The sequence below is a fragment of the Sarcophilus harrisii genome, chromosome 4 (genome assembly GCF_902635505.1).
Source record: "Sarcophilus harrisii chromosome 4, mSarHar1.11, whole genome shotgun sequence".
NCBI lineage: Eukaryota > Metazoa > Chordata > Mammalia > Dasyuromorphia > Dasyuridae > Sarcophilus > Sarcophilus harrisii.
In genome coordinates, this window is record NC_045429.1 from 283,967,658 (window position 1) to 283,991,842 (window position 24,185).

General features: G+C 43.7%; 2 protein-coding genes across 12 annotated transcripts in view; both read right to left on the reverse strand.

Moving 5' to 3' along the window:
• Window positions 1-2,366: 2,366 nt before the first annotated feature.
• ZBTB9 (zinc finger and BTB domain containing 9) lies at window positions 2,367-4,893 on the reverse strand. 2 transcript variants are annotated; one of them, XM_031965101.1, is made up of 2 exons: window positions 4,788-4,893; window positions 2,367-4,396 (listed from the first exon to the last, which is right to left on the reverse strand). In XM_031965101.1, exon 2 carries the CDS (start codon window positions 4,303-4,305, stop codon window positions 2,911-2,913), a length of 1,395 nt encoding a protein of 464 aa, XP_031820961.1. In that variant the 5' UTR covers window positions 4,306-4,396; window positions 4,788-4,893; the 3' UTR covers window positions 2,367-2,910. The 2 variants fall into 2 exon arrangements, with proteins under 2 accessions (XP_031820961.1, XP_031820962.1); XM_031965102.1 differs by lacking the exon at window positions 4,788-4,893 and adding an exon at window positions 4,465-4,777.
• Window positions 4,894-6,149: 1,256 nt separating this feature from the next.
• SYNGAP1 (synaptic Ras GTPase activating protein 1) overlaps window positions 6,150-24,185 on the reverse strand; it is a 33,575-nt gene continuing 15,539 nt past the window's right edge. For 3 of the 10 annotated variants that reach the window (XM_031965066.1, XM_031965074.1, XM_031965073.1), the window contains 12 exons: window positions 21,933-22,562; window positions 21,592-21,736; window positions 21,213-21,357; window positions 19,583-19,819; window positions 19,209-19,410; window positions 18,820-18,998; window positions 18,293-18,334; window positions 16,817-17,900; window positions 16,379-16,552; window positions 14,229-14,440; window positions 13,010-13,100; window positions 6,150-8,494 (listed from right to left, as the gene is read on the reverse strand). In XM_031965066.1, the coding sequence (XP_031820926.1) occupies window positions 8,348-8,494; window positions 13,010-13,100; window positions 14,229-14,440; window positions 16,379-16,552; window positions 16,817-17,900; window positions 18,293-18,334; window positions 18,820-18,998; window positions 19,209-19,410; window positions 19,583-19,819; window positions 21,213-21,357; window positions 21,592-21,736; window positions 21,933-22,562 (3,288 nt within the window). In that variant the 3' untranslated portion in view covers window positions 6,150-8,347. Of the gene's footprint in view, window positions 8,495-12,048; window positions 12,129-13,009; window positions 13,114-14,228; window positions 14,441-16,378; window positions 16,553-16,816; window positions 17,901-18,292; window positions 18,335-18,819; window positions 18,999-19,208; window positions 19,411-19,582; window positions 19,820-21,212; window positions 21,358-21,591; window positions 21,737-21,932; window positions 22,563-24,185 lie in introns of those variants that run through there. The other 7 variants (XR_004233719.1, XM_031965067.1, XM_031965070.1 and 4 more) reach the window with 7 other exon arrangements.

Genomic DNA, 24,185 nt, shown 5'->3' on the forward strand with positions numbered 1-24,185 from the left:
GTCCTATGCCTCTAGTAGCTAAAAGGAAATCAAAGACTGAGTTAGCTACATAACCTAATGGTTTAAGTTTTTCATTGTGACCTGGCTAAAATAACTTTTTTTTTTTCAAAAACTTCATTCCAAAAACAAGACACCCTTTATTAATTAAACCTATACTTGTTTTATACAAATTTGTTGGAAAAAGAGAAGCCCTGATTTTAAGGCTACTATACAATTTCCTCCATCTATCGCCTTCTCTCAAACACTGAATGTTCTTGCTGGGACCATACTTTTGCAGATCTGCAACTTGGGAAGTTGCTAGTACCCAGATTTTGTCTTAGATGGTGTTATTGTTTAGTTCATATACACATCCATTTGTTTTGGGATACTCTTTGTGAGTCTGTTATAATGGAGCTCCCTATTAAATGCTTTGTTTAATGTTGAAAATCATAAATTCTGAGTTGGAAGAGATGTTCGAGGCCATCTGGTTAATCCAACCTGTATTTGTACAAGAGTTCCCTTTGTAGCATCCTGATAAATAGTATTCCAAGCTCTTTTTAAAGACTTTGCTTCACACCCAAGATATTCATCTCCTGATATAGCTCATTGCTGTTTTGGACAGCTCTTTTTAATTCAGAATTAGAAAAACAGAAATAACTCAAAATTGCTTGATGTTGATAAAATGTTATACTTCTTATAGGTCCATACCTGTATTACTTTCAAATATCAAGATTTTTAGGTATCAGATAAATTGTTTTAGAGCTGTAACCAAGTTTTAGATGAAACCTCGTAGAGTGTGTAGAGGCTATACATTGATTTTGTATAGGTTTCATTTATACAGCCATACCTGGGCAGGTGTTTGGCTTTCAGGTTATATTTTCCCTAACTGCTGAAGGGTCCTATTAGTATCGGATTCATCACTGCCTAAGCTGGAAGCACTCTTTATTTCTTACTCCCAGGGTAACCTGCATACTGGTCATCCAGATGTAAACTTAAACCGGGACATAAAAGCACTGGTAGGAGGTTGGGATAAGGGCTTATTAAATGTTTTGTAAATTTCAATTTCTTCTACTAGTAGTTTAACATAGATCATCTGTGGAGCATTTTTGGTTAATGATAGTCAAAATTAACAATGGACAAGTTATGGAAGGCCTACAATATGTATCAGTGGAGTGCCCAAACTTGAATAAGGCATGAATTTTTACAAGCTCCAAAAACAATTTTTATAAAGCATACCTTTACAAAGGATTTTGAATTAAAAGAGAAGAGTAAAAGATGAATAGAATCTGTTGATAAGAATCCAAATTATTTTTATTCTGCTTCCCCTCATTAGGTGATACAATGACAAAATTGAGTGCATCTTGTCTACTCTTCTGGCCTTTGCTCACCTTCTGGTGAAGATGTTAATATAGTCCATCTTTTCACTTTTTAAATTTATCTTTAGACAACTGAAGTGAGTGATAGGACTAAATAGAATTCTCACCTTATTTTCTTTACCTCTTCAGGCAGTGATTCTGGGACTTAATGTTAGAACAAGGGACCTTTGAATTCTGGTAATTCAGTGTGTCCCAAATCAAATTCAGTGACAGAATTTTCTAACAGATTCAGCATAATGATTTCCATGGTTCAGAGTCAAGAACTTGGAGGAATAGATAAGAACAAGAAGAAGGGAGGACTGTTTTTTAAACTTACAAATTTTAAGAGCCCATTGGCAAAAATTTATATACTAGTAAAAAATAATTTTTTAAACTATGGAACCATTTTTCTAATCTGATCTAGTCCAAGCCCTTCATTTTACTGAGAAATAAATATGTCATTTATTTAAATGACATTTTCCTAAGCATTCAGATAGTATAGATGCAGTAGAAGCACATAAGAGTGTTAGTGCATATAATCCCTATGTAAGGCAGGGAAAGCAAGCAGACATAAACACACAATATCTCTACCTCTAAACTATTTAACATTCTTAAATCTCACACACCACTAGTTATCCCAGGTCTACTCTCATATCTAGGCATATGATCAAGTCATATTTACTAGCAGGAGTTCAGAACTATATTTGAAGTAGTAAAAGTTGTGTGAAGATGGGGATAGTGTCACTGTTGTATACTGAGCCTGGGCACTTCTGTCAAATCTTTCTTCAGGGCCAGTCCTGAAGTCTGTCTAAACACAGTCACCTTTTTATGTTCTGTATGCAGTGGTTCGGGACAGGAAAAAATGAGGAATGTGTTCGTGTCCTGGGTCAATGGTTGGCACATTACAGTAAGTGTGACCACTTGTTACTATAACTACATTCTCCAGACTAGTGGAATACACAAGTGTTATAGAAAATAAGCCTTCGGCAATGGAACAACATCATAGATGACATAAGTAGGAACCAGTCCATCTCAGATATAAAAAACTCTAATTTCAAAAGTGGGTCACAGTGTCAAAGAATCATGTAAACATGCAAATCTGCTATAAAATAGTTAGAAGGCAAGCCTTGGTTTTTCTGTACAACAGTCGCCAAACTGGCCTATTAGTTTCTGAGTGCCTGAATTTAATTCCTTCAACAGATCTATCTGTAAAGTAGGAATCTTCTAACATCCAACATAAAAAAACGTTAAACAGATCTTTTAAGACCACTCCTTCATTGTACAAATTTTCTCAACTGAAATTTAGCTTCCTGAGTGGGCATCCTTCTAAGAAAGAATAATTCTTCAATTAAATAGGTATTCTGGTTTGCAAGAGCCAATTTCCCTTGGCCTGGCTTAGATCACCTGCCGGGCAATCTAAGTGGATTGTTTTAAAGATTTGCAAAGTTGAGGGACCATATCCTGGAATAAAGCATATAAGTAACCAACCAAGGCAATCCCCGCTCCTAACACTTAACTCAGCCTCCCACGAGGGAGTCCACTTATTTTAAGGGGAGTCTGTGTCTAACCTTAGCTATCACTTGTATGTCCAATGAGCAGTAGCCCAACCTTGGCCTTTGCAGAGCTCTCGGTGCCGAAGGAAACAGGCATGGACACGGAATCTTCGACCACAGTGGGGACAGGCATGCAGGGCTACAGCATGTGTCTTCATGTGCTCAGTCAGATGGTGCTTGAGTTTGAACCGTTTGTTGCAGATACCACAGCCAAAAGGCCTGAGACTGAAAGTCAGCATTATGTGTCGGTCTCGTTTTGGCTTCACTGCGAACCGCTTCCCACACAGGCAGCCAAATCGCTTGCCATCAGGGGGAGGTGCCCCCCCTAGCTTGACTGGTCCATGCACAGCTTGTCCTGTCCCTCCTGGTCCACCACCCCCTGATAAGATTTCATTCCCATGCAGATCTACTGGTTTCCATGATGGGCTACCTGCACTGGAAGCTCCCCCTGCACCGGGGGGCAGCAGAAATCCAAGATCCCCTCCTCCTGTCCCACCGGAAAATGCTTCTCTGGACTCCTCCAATCCTCTCTCCGGTTGGCCCCCACCCCCCACCACTTCTTCCTCAGGGTCAAGCTTCTCTTGCTTAATGTAAAAAATTTTGGGAGGCATTAGTGTAGAAAGGATGGGAGGTTCGGCTGGAACTCCTTCTCCATCCGGTAGCCTTCGGATAGCGTTAGGTATAGGCAGGGAATTGTGGGCCCGAGGACGAGGGGTCCCCGCTGCCACTCTTGGTGGGACTTGAGGGACAACTGACAAGGCTTTTTGTTCTTCCTCCTCTTCTTCCTCCTCCTCCTCTTCCTCTTCTTCCTCTACCTGAATTTTCAGCACCTCTCCCAGCTCATCCCCCGTTCCTCCCCCAAGGCTCTCGGTTGGTGCCGGGGCTTGCGCAGGAGGCTGAGGAGGAGCTGGGCGGGAGCCCCAGAGCCGGGGAGAAGAGGAAGAGAGGAAGAGGGTGTGGTTGGGAGTCCCTCCCCCGAGCTCCCGGAGGATCTCCGAGCACTGATCCACAACCTGCCACATCTGAAGCCCGCTGGCCACCAGCAGGTGAGACGGCAGCGCCTCTAGCGGCAGGCGGAGGCGCCCCGAGTAGATCAGCTGAAGGAGCCCCTCGAAGGCATCGGCTTCTATGACATTGGGCAGAGTGAGCCTTGGGGCATCTCCCAGCAGTAACTTGTCATGGAAATAGGGAGACGCGGCTGCCAGCACCGCCTTGTGGGCCCGCAGCTCCCGGCCCTGGACTTGGAGGGACACATCGCAGAACTTCCCTTCCAAACGGTGGCGGTTTAGGGCCTCCAGGAGAGAAGAGCTGTGCTGAGGAAACTCAATCTGAACCGTCCGGGGGGTCAAAGCTCCCGAGGGAGCCGGGGCACACCCTGCGGGAGGGGCTACCGCAGCCAAAGGGGCGGGGGGATCCATGGTGTCCGAGGAGGGGCAGGGAGGGGCCGGTAGAGGGGAAGTGGCGCTACAGGAAACCCACGAGGAAAGGCTTTTCACGCCCAGACAGAGGCTGTGGAGGAAAGACAGGGAGTCAGAGATGCCCACGGCCGAGAAAACTCTGCGTCCCCACGGCTTTACCTTGATTTGCCCAACTTTCAGTCCCCCGGACCCTCTCTCTCCCCTCCGCGGCCGCCCACCGGCTTCCTGGGTGTGGCTCTTGGTCTCGGGGTGGGCGGCCGATTCGGACTCCACTCCCGGCAGCGCGTCCTAGCCTCGGACCCCGGCCTCGGCCAGGAATGCCTCGGCCGTCCCCAAGTGGCCGCCCTCCGGTTCCGGAAACGGGAGCCCCACCCGTGCCATCCCGAGCTTGTTCTCAGCTTCCGCGGGGCTCTCTGCCCGCCCCTTCCCCAGCCTCCCGTTACCTGGAGCCTCCAAACCCCTCCTCCCGCTCCCAACTATACCTGCGGGCAAGCACTCCGGCTCTGAGCGAGCCGGAAACGCGCCACCTCCTCCACGCCAGAAAACCAGCTACAACGCGACTGGGCGGGGCCTAGCCCGGCGACCAATCATTAATCAGCTTTTGTAGTGTGTACAAGCCTCTTTAGGATTGGCCACCTTCTGGCAAAGAATTGGAAATCGAGGTGATGCCCATCAATTGGGGAGTGGCTGAACAATTTGCTCCTTGAATGTATTGTGCTTTAAGAAATGATTTCAGAAAAATAATCCTTTTAAAGGCTATGTATATAGGCTGATGCTGAGTGAAGTGAGCAGAACCAGGAGAACATTGTACACTAGCATTATCAGCAACTGTTCCATGATCAATTATGATACTTATCTCTTCTCAGCAATATAATGAGTGACCCATTCCCAATGACTCAGTATGGAAAATGCTATTCACATCCAGAAAAAAAAAAAAAACCCAAAACCATAGGGTCTGAATATGAATCAAACTAAATTTTCACTTGCTTTCCCCCCTCTTTTTCTTCTTTCACAATATTGACTAAGGTGAAAATGTTTTAACATGATTATATATGTATCAAAATTGCATTCTTAGGAAGAAAAATTTGGAACTCCAAATCTCATAAAAATGGATTTTGAAAACATTTATATTGTAATTGGAAAAAATACTGTTAAGGGAATAAATTTTTTAAAAAAAATTAAAAGGCCACCTTTATCAGGCTTCACCAACTGTTAGGGGGAAAAGGACTTTGGCTCGTAGAACCCATTTAAGAGAAGGGACAGTAAGACTTAACCATTGTAGGGGAAGATGAGCTGGGGGGAAGAGAAGAAAGGAGAAAGGAGATGTCCTCTATTATCTTCAGCAGATCAACTCAACCTATTCCAAAGATAGTCAAATTCTGACCCTAAAGCCAAGGCTTTAATTTATCAATCTTTAAATAACTGTAATAAAAATTACCATTATGAATTATATTAGTCTGTCATTAAAGGTATAGGGAACCCATCTTTTGGGAACCTTGGGGATTGCCTTCACAACTACCAACACCAAGATACAAAATGCAAGAGCCTGAGACACACAAAACTGCCAACTACTTGATATTAGTCATGTTTGACTTCATGACCCCATTTGGGGTTTTTTTGGCAAAGATATTGGTTTACTATTTCCTTCTCCAGCTCATTTTGACAGATGAGGAGACAGGTAAACAGGGTAAAGTGATTATTTGTCCAGTCTTAATGACAGTACATGTCCGGGTCACATTTGAACTCAGGAAGATGAGTCTTCCTGACTTCAGATCAGGCACCCTATCCACTTGCCCACCTAGCTGCCCTTACCCAACAATAGAGAAAAAAAAACGTGGGGGTAATAAGTTTTTGAAAAATAAATTTATTGCAGCCCTTTATCCAAATATCAGTCATTCCTAGACCCCTACCTCTTGATCAGTCTGGCCATCCTTGGCATTTGCCCTGATATATACAGGGCAAAGACAAGAAGTTCCATTAGAGGTAAGGCGAGTTTCAAATTTAGGGCAGGGAGACAGCCTAAAAAGAGACTCTTCTGGGTGAAAAGGGAAGATCCTTCTCCCAGAATGCCAGCCCTTAATAACATTAAAATTAATCAAGAGTAGTCAAGTCAGAGAACTTGTGACATTATAGAGGTGAAATAATGTAGCCAATGGCTCCCAGTCTTGCTTTCACTGAGGAGATCTCACTACTACTATGGGGATCCTGCATGGGTTGGGCAGGGAGAAAGTCAGGAGCACAGCAATAAAAGAACAATCTCCTTTTATTAAACATGATTTTCTGCTTCACCACACACTCCAGAAAAAAAGGAAATGGGGCTGGGAGTGGAAAAAATAGGCTAAAGGCAGGGGTGGGGGTGGGTGTGTGTGTGGAGGGGAGGTGGTGAGATGGCTGTGGATGGATTTGGGGCATAGAATGAGAAAAAAAATAACTGGAGGTAGGGCAAGTCTCCCACCCTTAGAAGGGTTAATGGGGAGCACAGGAAATTTTGTACAGAGGAATCACACCCCCCAGCGCGCGCGCACACACACACACACACACACACACACACGCACACACGCACACACCCTGGATATATACAGTACAAACCCTAGATAATTACAACAGCCAGAGGGGACAGGAAAAGGGACACTGAAATGGGGCCTAAAGTAAGGGAAAGCAAAGGAGATAAGGGCACAGGGATAAAATTTCACATATTTACAACTTCTATATACTATAAATTCGGCCCCGGCTTGTTATGTGAGGAGAGTGGAATTGTGGGAGAACTGTCCATACAAAAGAATAATATGGGTAGATGGGGCAGGGCAGTAGAGCAAGGGCCCCAATACCAAACAAAAGAAGAAAAGAGCAAGGCAGGGAGGGGGGATGGCAGTCAGGGGAAGGGGATACCAAAAAGGGGATTCCTCTCCTCCCCCATGGCCCACCTCCCCCAAAACCTCATCCATCCTACCTTTCCCATCCCACCAAAGAGATATGTACAGAGAGAAACACCGAAAAATTGTGGAGCTAGTGATAAGAGAAGGGGAAATGGGGAGGGGAAGAAGGAAGCCGAGCCCTGTCCCACCTCCCAAGGGGACAGAGACTTGGAAGGGGCCCCCCTATGCCACCCTACCCTTGGGGGAGAGAGACATGGCTTTTCCTAGATTAAATTTCCCCCCTCCCCCTGAGAGTAGAGACCAAGGGGAGGGAGACAGAGCAGGAAGGAAGGAGGAGAGGAGAGATTTTAGGGGAGGCAGATAAATTGGTGTCCCCATAAACACACACCACCCTCAGAACCCCCAGACTCTCCCTGTTGCCTCAATTCTCCCACCCACCCACCCACCCACACACCAGGGGAGGCTGGGGCATAAGACCCCTCACCCCGCTCTGGGACCAGCCAAGAGCAGATCAGGTGTAGGAGGAAGGGGAGGAGACACCCATCCCCCCTGCCCAACCCCTCCTTCCCTGCCCCTAGAGGCCCCCTCCTCCCCATCTAGGGTCAAGGCAAGAGGGAGTTAAGTTTAAGAAGAGTGGTGGAAGGAAAGGGAGTTTGTGCGTGCTGAGCCCCCCCCAGGCGCTCCTGAGAAATCAAAGGGGAGTAGGGCCCCCATCTGGGGACCTTTCCCCAAAACAAGGGGGGCAGGGGAGGCCAAATGGGGGGATGGGGGAGTTAGATTGTCGGCTCTGGTACAGCTAAAAAATCACCCTGAAGTTGAGAGTTTGGAGGTGTCACATCCCCCAAGATGGGAGTGGGAACTGTCCCCCAGTGCTCAGGGGAATGGGAATGAGGCAGAAGATGGGGATAGCACCCCAAAGTGGGAAATGAGAGGTGAGGGCCCTCAAAGGAGGGCCTTGGGGAGACATACAAGAGGCATTGCCCCAGCAGAAAGGGAAAAAGAGTTTGAGGGTCCCCAGCCCCCTCTCCAGAAGAATGATAGGTAAGGGTGGAAATCATTCCCACAGAGAAGTCAGTCCCTTGGTCCCTCAGCGACATCTGGTCTCTGTGGTCCAGGGTTGAGGATGACAGCGGTAGGGTTGAGAGATGTCAATGAGGCTGGGTAGACTAGTGGTCCGTGGTGTTTCGGAACTCGCCGTTCTCTGTGATCTGCAGCCGGGGTGGGGGTGGTGGGGGTGGGGGAGCCAGGCCATTCCAGGGGGGAGCCAGCGTCACACGCGGGTTTGCTGGACCCAGGGTGGGAAGCTGCCTCTCCTGCAAGACAACAAAGAAGGAGAGCGCGGACTTATTGAGACGCTTCAAGGGGTTCTCATTTCTGTCCCCACCAACCAACCTGCCCCAACAACTATGTCTTCCATCCCAACCCCAGTACTCACCCTCTATTCCTCCCTCAGCCCTCCCCATGTATCTCATTTCTCACCTTTATCAAAGAAGCTGCATCCTCTGGGGGGTAGAGAGGGGATAGGAAGATTTCCTTTCCCTTTCCTTCAGACCCACATTCCCCTGTGCAAGTTGAGGGCACTTAAACCAAGGAGTCAAGCAAAGAAACTAGCTCAGAGGAATAAAGGACTAATCAAGGACACCCATCTAATGTAAAAAGTTAGGAATCACAGAGTAGCTTATAGAATATTAGATGTAGAGATCAGATAAAACTGAATTTAAATACCACCTCAGATATTTACTAGCTGTGTGACCCTGGGCAAGTCATTTACTCTCTAGGCCTGCCTCAGTTTCCTCATTTGTAAAATATCAATGATAACAGCACCTACTTCCCAAGATAGTTGTGAGAATTAAATATTTGTAAAGCCTTAAAGTACTATATAAAGCTAGCTATTTCTAATCCTACTTCCTTAACAACTAACCTAACCTCCCCATCCTCACCTATTTCTTATATCTTTGCCTGATTACATCCTTAAACTATGATAGGAATTTTGTGACTAGGGAAAAGGGGAAGTATTGGGGGAGAGGAGGTTACATCAAAAAAATCTCATTTATCTGAAATTCTACTGATTTGGAATTTGTGATATGACGAAATCCTGAAGTTTACTTTTTTTCATGAAGAAAGGGTGTGCTGAGCAAATTAATGGTAGAAATGTGACTACAGGAGAGATATTTAACCTATAAAGAAGAATAAACTTTTCTTTCCTGTGTATTCATTAAATCAGGTTTCCCAAGAGCCTTAATCAGTTGTTTTAGTTTTAAAATAATAACTCCATTTCTTTTAAATATTTATCACTCATATATTCCAAAATAGGAAGGGTAGACTACGTGAAAAGAGGGTTTGAGGAGTACAGTTCTATCTGAAAGAAATGGTATTAAAATAACAAGAGGGGCTATTTCCTCCTCATCCTTACATCAGAAATGACTTGGGCCCTGGGTAGTAACTTCTTCCCCTACAATCTCTGTAGTTTCAGAACCTGAATAGACCTTAAACTTTTCAAGCCCATCTTTCCTTCAATAATTCTGCTTAGTCTTAAAATTAAAAAGAGATAGACACATCTAGTGTGATTTCACTAATATAGGGAGGTTCTGAATGAAGAGCCTATCCTTATCTCACTAAGGCATCAAGTGACTTGCCCAGGGTCAGACACTCAGTTGGATGTCAGGTAGGACTTGAACACTAGGCCTTTCTGGCTTCAATGCCTACTCTCTAACTACACTCTCAGTCAAAGAGGGGCTTCTAATTCCCAATCTTGCTTTTATTTCTTTTTGTTCTGAAAGAATGAAAGAACTGTCTCAAATTCTTCCTCTCTGATTCTTCCCTTTTTTTTCCCCTAACTTGAAGTACAAAATGACTCACTTTTATGACAGGGAAAACCATCACAGATAATCCAAACCCTGTGGTCCAAGTTAAATCTCAAATTATTTCTGATTGTCTTTGGTGAGTAAGATTTGGAATGTGAAGCTTATCTGACTATTTCCTGAGGAATCATAAAATTGAAGTGAAGGTATATATTTACCACTGCTTCTACCTGGAGATCAATTTTTCCTTTTTGTACCCTAGGAACAAATAGCCCATCTCTTACAAGGCACCAATCTTTCATTCTAAACTGAGTTATCCTCTTTTCAACTTGCTCTGTGTCTAGCATGCATGTGTCTAGCAGGAGTTGTCAAAAGAAAAGAATAAAATATTTTAGGGAATTCTGGGTGTTTGGGGAATGGGGCAGGGAGGAAGAAGAATTTCAAACCCTATCTTTCCTCTGGAGATTCAGCAGGAAATATCCTAGAGGCATGTCCCCTCTAAACTTCCATACACACAAATTTAGAAAGTAGATAAATGAGGTGGTGATCTGATTATTCACTTGATAAATCACTACAAGTTTTCTTTAAGTAGTGAGATCCTATTACACACTGTTGAATGTGTGTATCATTTAGTAACTACCTGAGAGAAAAGGTGACCTGGCAGATAAAAGTTAAAATAATTTAAGAATTTCACTACCTACTGTAGATAAATAAAAAATTAAAATATCTTAATTATAAGGCCAAAAGTTAACAGAACAAGTTCCCATTTATTTTCATAGAATCATTATTTTAAAGCTGGAAAGAGATCTCAGAAGAGAATTTATAAGTTCCATTTATTTATCTCAACTCCATTTTATAGGTGAGGAACCTGAACTCAGAGAGAAGTGACTGATGCTATCACACAGAAAGTTAAGCAGCAGAGCTGGGATTTGAACCCAAGTCCTCTGACACCAGACCTATCACTCTTTTCACTGGCTTTTCAGGTGCAAAACCCATTTATCTCTTATATAAAATATAGAGAATAGTAATAGGGCTACCAACTACCAACTAAAGGCAGGATGCACTAGGCAAAAGGGAGGTTGGGTTTTTAGATAGTTTTCTCTCCCAGGTATTTCTACCAAGGAATAAATAAGATCTCATAGAGGACCTTCTTCATGTCTACAAATACCTACAAAGTCTATCTTAGCATTCTAGTATCTATGAATAATTTCCTATCTAGACAATTGTCTTGTACCACCCTTTCAAAACAACTTCTAGCAACATTCTATTTTGCTCTTGTATTGCTTGAACACTCCCTGATTTAACTCTTAACTTCTAACACTCCACTTACACTGAGAAATTGAGTTGTAAGTCTCAGATGCTTTCCACCCCTCACATTTAAGGAAGGAAGGAAGAACACGGAGGAAGGAGAGGGAAGGAAGAAGAGAGAGAAGAGAGAGAGAGAGAGAGAGAGAGAGAGAGAGAGAGAGGTTTGGGAAGACACATATAGAAAAGGTAAAGAGAGAAAATATAACCCCCTCCCCATTCACCTACCTGCTGCAATCGACATGGTCCCTATGATGAAGAACCTTCTAACCCTCCAGTACTAGTCCCTATAACATTCTCCCCTCAGTATCTGCACTGGTGAAATGGGGGGTGACAGATGTCAATGGGGGAGGGTAGGCAAGGAAAGGGAATTAGGTTCAGAAATGAGGTGGCAAGGGAAGGGCTACCTTTTGTGTGGGGAAAGGGGATTCTCTCTAGGGTTGTGTAGGGGGAAAAGGGAGAAGATTACTGAATATGTCAAGCAAGTATTTATTGATGTTTTATTTCTGTGAATGCTACTAGAGAATTATCTCTGGGAAAGCATTTTGGAATTTTTTTTTTTTGACTGGATATCTGGATTTATCAATGAGGAATGTGAAGGGCATTCTTTGTAGTATCTCAGGAGGGTTAAGTATCATGAGGAAAAATTTCTGTGGATGTGAACAAATCTAGAGAGAAGGCCCCCTATGTGGAGGGCAGGTATGCTATGTGAGTGAGAAGGGTCTCTGTGGGAGTGGAAAGAAGTGGGCTTCATGACCAACCTGCTGTGGTCCGGAGTCACCTCCCCCTGTGTCCTCCGCCAGTAGCCAAAGGGGAACCAGGAGAATTACCTGATGAGGAGCTGCAGGGGGAGAGAGTGGGGTCATGGGGTCAGGGATTAGGAACCTGAACTGCTGGGCCTGGGGGGGGCAGAGGTATCAGGAATCAGACAGAAGTCAAGTGGGTAGAAAGATGTAAAGTCAGGGAGAATAAGGTAGAAATGGGAGGAGGTAAAAATGTCAAGATGAAAGAAAGATTAGAGGGTAAATGGGGAAAAACTGGAATAGTTTATTTAAAAAGGCCTGGGGAGAGGATGGAGAGGTCAAGGAATAGCAGATAGCTAAGATAGCAAATGCAAAGATGGCAAAGTCCACCAGTAATAAATTAGGGTCAAAGGGATGAAAGATCCCAGAGCATCATTATACTCTCAGAGACTCTGGGAAAGGAGTATGATTATATTTAAATGCTACTTTCAGGGCAACTGAAAGAGAATGTAGACATTGGGAGACATCAGGTAGCCAAGGCAAACAAATTATGAGAGGGATTATTAATCTCATAGAGAACTTCTAACTCCAAAGCGTCATTTGCTACATTCTCTCCTATTACAGGGAATTATAATTTCTATAAAACCCTTTTTCATTAAATAGCTCCGAGAAGGCAGAATTTTCCATCTCTGGTAGGGACAATAATATTAGGGACATGAAAGAGGGGTCTGGGATATAAAAAAGGAATAGGAAAGACAGGAAGGGTCAGAGTACTGATAGTGGATAGATGTTACTGGAAGTGACTAGGGCACAGACAATGGGATGAGAATGGGGTCAACTGGAGAATTCATTAAGAGCACTGGGCACAGATGAAAGTGGGATGACTAGGATGAGTTCACAGGTGGCACTGGGAGCACAGAGGACAGTGGGATGGATGGGGATGGGACACGGAGAAGATAAATGACATTGTAATTTCCACCTGAGCGTCGAGCAGCCTCTTCTTGGGCTCAGGCAGTGGTTCAACCATGGCGGGGTGGTCCCGGCGCAGCTCCTCCTCCACCAGCATCAGCCTGAAGGGACGGGCTTCAGTGGGGTTAATGGGGGGCAGGGTGCTCATATCCCACCTAAATCCCTCCCTCAGAAATATTTATTCCCTCCCACTCCCTTAGAAATATCTACTGCCCTCAATAACATTCAGAAACCATTTATGCAACCTTTACTATTCCTCCCCAAGAACTATAATTATTTGTAAACATTTCACAACCATCTCCTAGTAGCTCCCTGTTAACTATAAACAATCAAAGACTAGATAACTATTCATCTGGGATGTCATAATACTCCTATCAGGCAGAGAAAATGATTTCTTAGGTCCTTCGTAACTCTTGATATGCTATGAAACTATAATCCCTTGCATGTCCCTTCTGGTAATCACGTAAAGATTGTGACTGACTCACTGTCACTCATTCTAGCTTTAGACTACTATCCTCCTCTCAAAGACCCCTTATACTGAAGTCAGCTTCACTACCCCCTGTCCAGAAGCATTTTTCCCCGACATATCCATGTGGGGAAATCATAATACCCTGCCCCAAGAATATCCTCTCCAATTTCTTATCCCTCAGCTCCTACTACTACTCTTCTAGTCTGGCGAGGGTTGCCAAAGATAGGTCTGAGGTTCATAGGGTTCTCTTTACTGAGAGCATCTACTACAGCAAGGTTCAGTGCCTCTAGCCTGAGAATACTTGTTAAGGATAAGAAATCATTGTATGAGGTTTGGGAGAACCTTTCTGAGAGTAGACTGTCTTACTCCCCAGAAACGGGGAAAGGTGGGATTTCTGAGGTTTGAGAATCCTTGCTAAGGCTGGGAGAAGACATTAATGAACAAGTTTTGATTAGGCAGCACTAGGGAACTGTCTAAAGGTATAAAGATAAATTCCATAATACTATAGGGGTTAGAGAAGTTAGGAAACATCTTTTTTCCTGGGAGAACGTTCATCCCTAGGAAGAATTCTTCATTTATGTTCGGTAGTTTTCCCTTAGAAAAGAGAGGTAACTCTTTTCCAAGTGTGAGAGATAACTAGGCTTGGGACATCTCTGTCATCTGGTGTGAACATGACTTTTTGTCCTCTCAAAGGGCTAAATTTGATTCTTTTCTTCAATCACACTCCCTGTGACCCCTCCCTTCCCAGGCCGCCCCTCACCTGCCAATGATGCTCTTAATCTGTGAATCTTTCTCCACTTGCTGCTGCCTCAATCTCTTCTCACTCTGCTCCAGCCTTGCCTGATACTGCAGCAGAATCTTGCTAGTCTGTTCCTCCTGGGACAGCAACCTCCGTTCATACTCTTCCAGCTTTCGGTTGGACATGTGCAGTCGCTCCTTCAGTGAATGGATCTCCTCCTCGTACTCCTTCACCTGCCCGCCGGGCACACCACCCCGCACTGTGAGGGACAGCTCTGACCCTGACCCAACCATGGATTCCTTTTCCCTCCCACTAAATCATTTAAACACTGCTACACTACATTTAGAAAAAAGTCCACACCCACTGTTTTCAGTCCAGAAACTGATTATCCAGAAACAAGGATCTCATTTCTTAATCTGCTAAATACACACATACCCGTTCTTTCTCCTATTAGGGGAAGATCCTGACCACCCTGATGTCACATATCTAGTAAATGAAAATAGATACCCAGCAATGATCTCATAGATGTACATACAGGAACATAAACATGTATACATTCAGACACATATGTATACATACTTAGAGAAACAGAAATGTACCTTTAGATTTATTTGGAATTTTAGAATCTTTCAATCTAATCTAAACTCCTTTTCCAGGAAGTCAAAGACTATTCCCAATTTTTCCTAACATGCCTCACTACCCTAGGCCCAGAATACTTGGAAGATAGGAAAAGATAAAAGTCAAACATAGACTCTCTTATCTGGGCTGTCTCTTTCCCCAGAGGTATCAGGAATTAGGAGTCCATTATTCCTCCATTCAAACAGGTCTGAGACTAGGAAATGAAGCTTTCACATAGCTCAATTTTTCTCAATATTGAAAATCTTTCCTAAATATTGTTTCTCAAGGAGGCCCTTCTTAAACACTGCCCCTCATCTCAGTTCTCCTTAACATCTGAAAATATTTTGGGTTACACTTCTACCATTTGACCTGTCTTTACTGGAAGGAGTTAGAATTGCAAATTGCCCCCTTGGAGACTGCCAAGATTGTTTCAGGGAAACCTTCCTGATTAATTCCTGTTGTTCTGTTCTTGTTCTCCATTCTGCCTCAGTCCACAATCTTCCTTCTAGTTAATCTGCTTTCTTATGAAGTTCTCCCAGCCCTCAGCTTCCCAACCTCACAAGCCTCACTCTTTTGGGCCTTTTTCCTACAGAAGCCTCCCTGATTAGTGTTATCTAATTTTCAACATAATTTTCAACATAATCCTTGACACCCCATCAGCCCTTTAAAATGAAAAATATTTCTGTCATTTATCGTACATCAACTCCATTGTCCATATGAAGTATGGACAAATTATAATGTCCATTATAACATAATATAGAACAAGCTAATTCAAATATATTGCATATTTTGAATGCTTAAAAGATATTAAGAGGTGGGAGAAACTTCCTTCCCTGAGCACAAATTTACTTAAGTTTTAAACTTAGGATTTTAAATTTTAAATTAAACCTAAAATAATCCACAAAATTAATAATTTTCAAGATTAAAAAATTCAAGACTTGATTGTATATTTTCAGTTATTTACACAGATTACCAGTTTAAAGTGGAGATTCCATAGGATAAGGAGTCTAACTTTCTAATTTTACAGATGAAGAAACTGAGGCTGAATAAAATAACATGTCTGTTGTTACACAGATAATAAATGTCAGAAGTAGAATCTGAATGAACCCAGGTCAAACTAAGTTCAGTGCTTCCTCTACCATATTATTCTGCCTACATGTTCTTCCACCTGTCACCTCCTTCCATTCTTTGGCACTCCTCAAAGGTAGGAGATAGGTCCCTTACTAGATTGGGAACTTCCTATATGTAGGGATCATGTTTTATCATCAAATAAGAAACTTCCCAAGTATTAAAACTGTGTCTCTTTAAGCTAGGAATGTCCTGAAAGCAAAAGATTTAATTTTTCTTTACTTAACTCCTAAAACACTTAGTCCAAAACTATCCTTAGGTTACATATAACCTTGTCCTGCCTAAAAATGATAAGTTTCTGATGTGTATAATGGGGTTCAGGAAGACAGCAGCAGCTAAGAGAATAGATAACAAGAAATCCTAGTGGGAAGCTCAAAGAAAGGTCCACAAAAATAGAGAGATCTGAGATGGGGGAGGAGGCGTACCCTATCCAGTCGGCTTTCATCCATAGACTTGGAGTACTCCTTCAGCTTGTACTCTTCTCGCTCAATGTGTGCACTCTCAATATCAGCTGACAGGTGAGGCATATTGGAGACCCAAGCAACTGTCCGTTCTGAGGCTGGCATCGTGGGGTTCAGTGTGGATGGTGTCTGAGAGTGCTGGAGTGTAATGAGAACACCACAAGGGGAAAAATATGGAAGAAACAAAAAAATGAGGAAAAAACAAGAATACATATCAAAAGAAGCACAGCTAATTAGAGGTGAGATAGATATGTAATTTCAAGTACAACCCCAGACTCTCCAAATAATCTACCCTTTTTCAGACCTATACTTTCAGCTCCCACTTCCTGGTCTTAATTGTTTCCTTCCCTCTTTGTCCTTGCCCCACATTTGATTCACCCAATTACCCTTTTGTGCCCTCACCTGTTTAGTGATGGAGGGCTTAAGCCCCCCTCCCCCTCCGCTGCTGCCCCCACTGCCCCCTCCTCCTCCTCCCTCCTTGCTGAGGCTCTGTTGTCGGGAACGGGCAGGACCATAACTGGGTTCTGGTGACTGCAATAAATTTCCACTAGATGGTCGGGGCTTCTGGGCAGCGCTGACTGTCAACTGCTGGGATTTGCCCCTCTGCAGTGGGGGTTGCTGTCCCCCTCCTCCTCCTCCTCCTCCTCCTCCTCCAGAGCCCCCTCCTCCGGGACCTGGAGGGGCTGGCCTCTGAGGACCTATGGTGATCTGGGGTGGGGACAACATGTGCTGGAGGTTGTCCTGGAGTGAGAGCTGCCGTCGAGTGAAATCAGTGCCTGAAGGACCAAACTCATCACTGTAGCTGTGGCTATGCAGGATGGAGGCAGCGGGTGGCTTGGGAGCCCCAGAAGAGAGATCCTCACTCTTGCTGTAGCCATGGAAAGGAGCAAAGGTGTCCCCAGGGGGCTCCCCACCTCGGTGGTGGTGCTGGTGATGATGATGGTGGTGATGATGAGAAGAGGCTGGACCATGGCCACTCCCTCCTCCATGGCCCCCTGGAGGGCCAGGACCATCAGCTGCCATGTGGAAGAGTGGGTTCTGGAAGGACAGTGGGATGCGCAACTGCTGAGCAGGGACACCATCAGTGGTGACACCCATCTGGCTCAGTCGAAGGCCAGCAGCTGTAATAGAGGAGCCACTGCCTTGGGAAAGGCGCCCAGCAGGTGCAGGCCGAAGCCCAAGGGCAGCAGTGAGGGAAGCCTGACTAGAATGCAGAAGGTCTCCAACAGCAGCCAAGTTGGAAACACTGCTGCTATTGAGGCGACCACCTGGTCCATCACCCTGTAGATCCAGCATTGATACACTTTTGTTGACACTTAGCATCTTCTGTTCTGGCTCAGTGATGTCTGAGCTACTTGTGCAGTAGGCTGGGGATGATCGAGCCAAAGGTGGACGGCTCACAAAAAATAGGTCCTTTCCCCCTCCAGGGGCCGGTGGAGGGGGTTTCTCCTTGGTTGGGGAGGGGAGACGGGCCATGTCCATGGAGCTGTAAAAAGATAGGGAAAGGGACGGGGAAAGATCAAGGCAGATAGTGAGTCCAGGGTACCAGAAAGAAACATCCCAAAATGACCCAAGCAAGGATACTCATGGGGAGAAAAGGGAAAATCTAGGGAAAAGAAGTAGAGTTAGGGAAAGGGACATGGGGAAGAGGGGGATGAGGAACTAAAGGAAAAGACACTAGAAGGAGAGAAATGGGGAGAGGATAGGGAGAATAGAACCTGGGAGAGGGGACAGTGGGAAAAAAAAGAAGGAGAAGGGCAGAACTGAGGGAGAGGAAAAGGAGCCAAGGGGTAGATATGGAGGAGATGAGGGGGTTTCAGAAGGAAGGAAAGAGGAAAGGAGAACAGGGACAGGGGAAGGGAGGAGAGAGCCCCTCACCTGTTGAGGCCTCGAACCATGAAGGACTGAAGGTCGATGGAGCTGGAGAGAGATGGATAGAGGAAGACATAGATGGAGAGAGGGAGAGAAGAATGAGCACAGATGTATAGTGGGAGAAGGAATGAAGGGATGGGCATGTATGGTCAGAAGGAAAGTGATGGGTAGAAGGACAAGTATGGATGGACAGAGGGAGAGATAAATCAGAAATAGACTGCTTACTCCTCCCTCCAGTTAGGGTTGATTCCCACCCATGCCCCAGAATTTGATAGTAAGTCTCATAGTGTCTCACATTCTAAGTCTTTGTCACTTAGGATTTCTACCACTGAAAGCTCTTTGTATCAATGAATATATCAGTCTTTATCTTTTTTTCTACCACACAAAGTAGCTCTATCAAGCACAGGAATCTGAGATACAGGGAAGGGGTTCCCTCTCTTCTAGTTGTACATTTAATCAGTACTTCAGAAAGGACCTTGACGGAGGGATCCCTAGAGGATAGAAGGTGAACAACAGAGGATTAAGTTTCTCACCTATTGAGGTCCCTCATCATGTAGCCCTGTAGCTCAGCAGATGGTCCACGAAGTACCATAGGCTTAGCCTGTAGTCGCTCCCCTTGACGACTGGGCTGCCTTTGGATATGAGGATTCCTCAGTGCTAAGCTTATATCATTCAAAAGGCGTGGCAGTGGGCCCAACTTCAGTAGTGCCTCCTAAAAGGATAATGGGAAGAAGTTAACATGTTTTAAGAGTGTCTCCTAGATTGGGAAGGAGCATCTATAACTATATAAACTTTGGCTTATTTTTTGGGATAAGAGATTTAGAAGAAATCTGTGCCTAAGGATTAGGTAGTCTCTGGAGTTAAAGGTGTATTAGAGATAGCAAATATATCTGAAAGGAACCTTGAGGGGAAAGTCTCTTACCTTACTCAGCTGCGGCAACACTTCCCAGAGCAAGGCATGCAATGTGGAAAGCTCACGACCCAGGTCAATGTATCCCTCAAAGCTGCTGCTGTTGGTGAGTGTATCCAGATTGGAAATCTCATATAGGAACTGTTGCATGGATCCCCATTCTAGCTCCAGGAATTCATTCATAAATGCCAGATACTCCTCCTTTGAGCCAAACCTGGCCAAAAAGTCAAGAGTTGGGGATTTATACACACATACTCACACACTCCTATAATCTATAATCTGTCTCAGGGATTTTGTAGGTACAGAATCTGTCAGAATCTGGGTTTTCCCAATGGTTCCCTGATGGGTCATGGTTTCTTTTCCCTCCCTTGTGAAATGTCTCTCACTTGGTAAAGTTAGCCAGGTTTTGTATGACCTTGGCGATGAGGGTAAGAGTACGTGATGTCTGCTCGTCAGGATACTCCTGCATAAGGCCAAAGAGACTGGGGGACATGACAGCTGGGCACAGGAAGCGTAGAAAAAGTGAAGCGCTGATCAGCCTGTCAGCAATATCCTCTCGGCCCCGCTCCGCACATCGAAGTCGCCATGATGCAAAGACTTCTTTCAGTTCCCTCGGGAACACACTGGGGAAGGGGAGAGGAGACAGAGAGAAAGAGAGAGAGAGACCGGGACTGAGTCCCAGAGACCCCTCAGGTCCCAAGGAACATGCTGAGGGGGAGGAGACAATTAAGGGGAAAGACAGGAGGGAAAGACAGGGAGGAAAAGGAGAAAGAAGCATAGGGTGCAGAAGAAAAAGAGATAGGGTGGGACAAAGAAGGAAGAGGAAAAATGGAAGTGAGAAAAAGAGATAGGTATAGAGAGATGAGTAGGAAAAAGAGAGACAGAAAAGTATGTGAGATAAAGCAAAGGGAGAAAATGGGGAGGACAGAAACACAACACAAGATGGAGACAAGAATGAAATAGAGAGGGGGAGTCACTTAATAAAATACAAAGTGCTTAGATAGCCAACTCTTTTGGATTACAAAGAAATAAGGATAAGTAGTCTCAAAGTTTAATCTATGAAGCTCTGAAACAAACCAAAGCTTATTCCTTCCTCTACCCTGTCTCATTCCATGAACACTTCAAAATCAACATTTCTAAAGCCAGATTAATCATCTTTAAAAAAAAAAAAAAAAAAATCCAAATCAGCAGCTTCTTTTCTTGATGTCCCAATTTCTGTTAATGGCACAATCATTCTCCCAATCATTCAAGTTTTAAACCCATAAAACTTTGATTTCCAACTATTTCCTACAAGCAGCCACCAAATCTCAGTTCCTTCATAACCTATCTCACATCTGTCCCTTCTTTTCCATTCACAATACCACCTCTTTAATTCAAACCCTTATTGTCTTGTGGATTTTACAAAAGTCTCTTAGTTGGCTCTTACTACCTCATGTCTCCCCATTCTACTTGGATCTATGTACCAAAGACAAGATTAATCTTACTAACAGTGCAGTGCTTTGGTCATATCCTTAGCCTGCTCAAAATTCATTAATATATATCTCCACTTTACCTACTAAGTAAAGTTCAAACTTCTCTCCAGGAAGTCAAGGCATTCCACACTGCTCCAGCAATAGCTTTCCTATCTCATCTTCTAGATGTATTCTCTAATACTCCAGCCCAACAAGTTTACTTACTGCTCCCCAGACAGATCTCTTTGCCTTTCCCAACTTCCATCTATGGAAATTACCAATTCTTCAAAACCCAGGTTAAATTCTACTTCCTTCATGAAACTTTTCCTTATCACTCTATCCAAGAAGTGGGCTCTGAACTTCTAGAGTATTTTCTTTGTGCCATACACATAAACACTGTTGTTGCTTTGTTTTATAAAATTTTCTGTGAACTTGCATTTTCCTTTACTTAAATTCTTGGGGGGCAGGTATCATTTCTCATATAACTTTGTTTCCTTCATTTGCTCAACATGTGTCAAATGAAATTTTTTCCCTTCCCCACCCATACCAGTACCCCAACTCTCACCAGTGGGAGTTGACCACCTTGCAGAGGGCCAACTCACAGCACATACGAAGGTTGGCCTGATGCTCAGCCAGACTAGATGCCGTGCATTTAATGGGGTCGACCTCACAGTTCTCCTCAGACTCATACAGAGCTCGGATGAACTCTCCTATGAAACACACCATGTAGGAAAGATCACAATATCCAATATGAGAATAGAGCAAAGTATCAAGGCTAAATAGGTCAAAAAGTTAAATGGGTTAGAGGCTGGGGTCCTGGAGGATCTGAGCTAACAAAAGCTTATAATGATTATAGTTGGGAGATTAGGACTGTGAAAGAGAAGGTTTAGGATCTGGAATTAAATAAAGATATCTTGGCTGGGTTTTGGAGCTAAACACCATACCAATGGCATCCTTGAGGTATTTCTGTCCAATCAGTCTCAGATACTCTTCTATGGCTTTAGTAGCAAGGGTGTTCTCTCGGAATATGAGGTGCTCTCGTTCCAAGAACCGATCTACCTCTGTCATGGCCATGTCAGAAAGGAAATCCTGAGTACCAAAGAAGGAAAAGGTCAGTCTGAAAAAATGATACAATCTCTGATCCCTCAACCTAGCTCTGCAAAATGATATTTGTGAAGGCCAAAGCCTCCTTTCCCTAATATCAGCCTCTCCTTTTCTACTCTCTTTATTCCCAGATGTCCTAAGAATTCCTCACTTCCCCTTTCCATTTTGGCCCAATCCTTACCTTAGCCTTGCCTGTACTCTGCAGAATGTGCACCAGGGCACAGGCCACCTCTTCTTTGCCCTTAACACCCAGTGCAGGCTCTAGTACAGCACACAGCATTCGATAGTGATTAGTGACATACTCAGCAAATTCTTTATACAGCTCCATGGGTAGGATGCTCATTGTCTGATAACGTGCTTTCAGTCGAACGGCAGGACAGCCTCCTTTGCCTTTGCCCCCTGAGCCACCTCCTGAACCTCCTCCCCCACCAGAACCACCTCCAGCCCCTCCAGAGCCACCACTGCCTGCTGGCTGGCTAACAGGAAACCATTGCTCAGTGAAATGTCGACCAGCCAAGCTGGCCACAGGCACGGACACCAGGCCCACATAGCCTGCTTTGTCTTTCTTGCGTTTTTTGTCTGAGTCACGATAGAGGTGCAGTCGAAGTGAGCGCACAGCTGGCAGGTTGTTGAACTCAAAGTGTTCACCCCAGAAGACTGTATCACCAGCAGCTGCCCGAGGCTTGGAGGTGGTTCGAGCATACAGCATATCATCCAGGCACAGTTCACAATAATAACGCTTCTTGGGGGGCAGTTCCCGGGCCTCTATGATCCATAGTTTCAACACATTGTCTACACGCCGGCTATTGTCCTGGCATGATGATAGAGAAATATGAGATAAAAGAAATGGGATTAAGAGGCAGAAACATCAAAAGAGAAAGAAGGTCAGGAAGAAAGACAAAGATAGCAAGACAAATTACAAAGCTAGGAAGAGGAGTTAGTTAATATTGCTTGATGACAAAATCAGGATTTAGAAAAACTAGGATAAGCAGAACCTATGGCTCTAACCAAAGAGAATTTAGTGTGGGGAAATGTAAAATCCTACATTTAGATTTTTAAGAATCACTTATAAAGGGGCAGGTAGGTGGTGCAATGGATATAACATTAGCCCTGAAGTCAGGAGGACCTGAGTTCAAATCTGACCTCAGACACTTAATGCTTCCTAGCTGTGTGACCCTGGGCAAGTCACTTAACCCCGATTTTTTCAGCCAAAAAAAAAAAAAATCAGTTATATAAATACAGGATAGGAGATTTGACAACAATTCATACTAAAAAACAGATGAGCAAAAACCTGGAGTTTTAGTTAAGTCTCATTTCAGTAAGAGTCATAATTATGACACAAGTATTTAATAAGAAACTATTATGATGTTAGCCAGGTTGTCAGATTAAAGGAAGTATTGATCAGAACATTCCTAGAATATTCCTGTTCAGTCTGGTTGATATTACTGACTAGAACTTCCAAAAAAGGGTAATCTGGAATTGGGAAATAGTGTATTACATGATAAAACAGTTGGGGAATTAAAGATATTTAAGTTGAATAAAAAAAGACACAAACATTAAACTTTTGAGCTGGAAGGAACTCTAAAGTTCAGTAAGTCCAACTCCCTCATTTTACAGATGAACAAACTGTGAGGCCCAAAGAACTGAATTGTCTCATCCAAAGCCATAGGCTTGGGCTCCAGGTTTCCTACATTGCAGGCAAGTGCTCTTTTTATTATATTGTGCAGCATGGTACCTTCAAAATTTTGAAAGACTCATTCAAAAAAAGGAGTAAAATTATTCTGTCATTCTATCTGTTGTTCCAAATGGCAGAACAAGGACCAAAGTTACAAGGACATAGATTTTATTTTTTTGTTTAACATAAAAGATATAAAGATTTTTAGAAATAATTACAGTTGCCTTATAATAAATGTATTAACATCAAAGTGATGAACTACCCACAACTAAAGAGTGTTCAAGCAGAAGCTAGATGATTGATCTACTTGATGTGATACAGTGAGAAGGCCAATAGCTTTAAAGTCAAGGGACTTTGGTCTAATCCTATCTGTTATTTACACCTGTATAATCCTGTGACAAATAATTTAACCTCTTTGGACCTCCGTTTCTTCATCAGTAAAATAAAGGGTTTGGGCTAAATAGATTATAAGATACTTTTTCAGCTCTATATTTATGGATTCTACTTTTGTTGTAGAACCAATTTCTACATTAGGAGGAAAGTTAAACTACAAGAACTATGAGGTCTAAGAGACCATAGTTAAACAAAGGCAGGGGGAGCGGGGCCAGGGGATAGAGAGGGAGGGAGGAAGTATATTGATTGGGGACAAGGACAGGAAAAAGAGATAGAGGATCCAGAGTAAAATGATATTCTTTTCTATCATCTCTGATTTCTCCTCTTCTCCTGTATTTATTTTTCTCCCTACCTAATACTCTAATT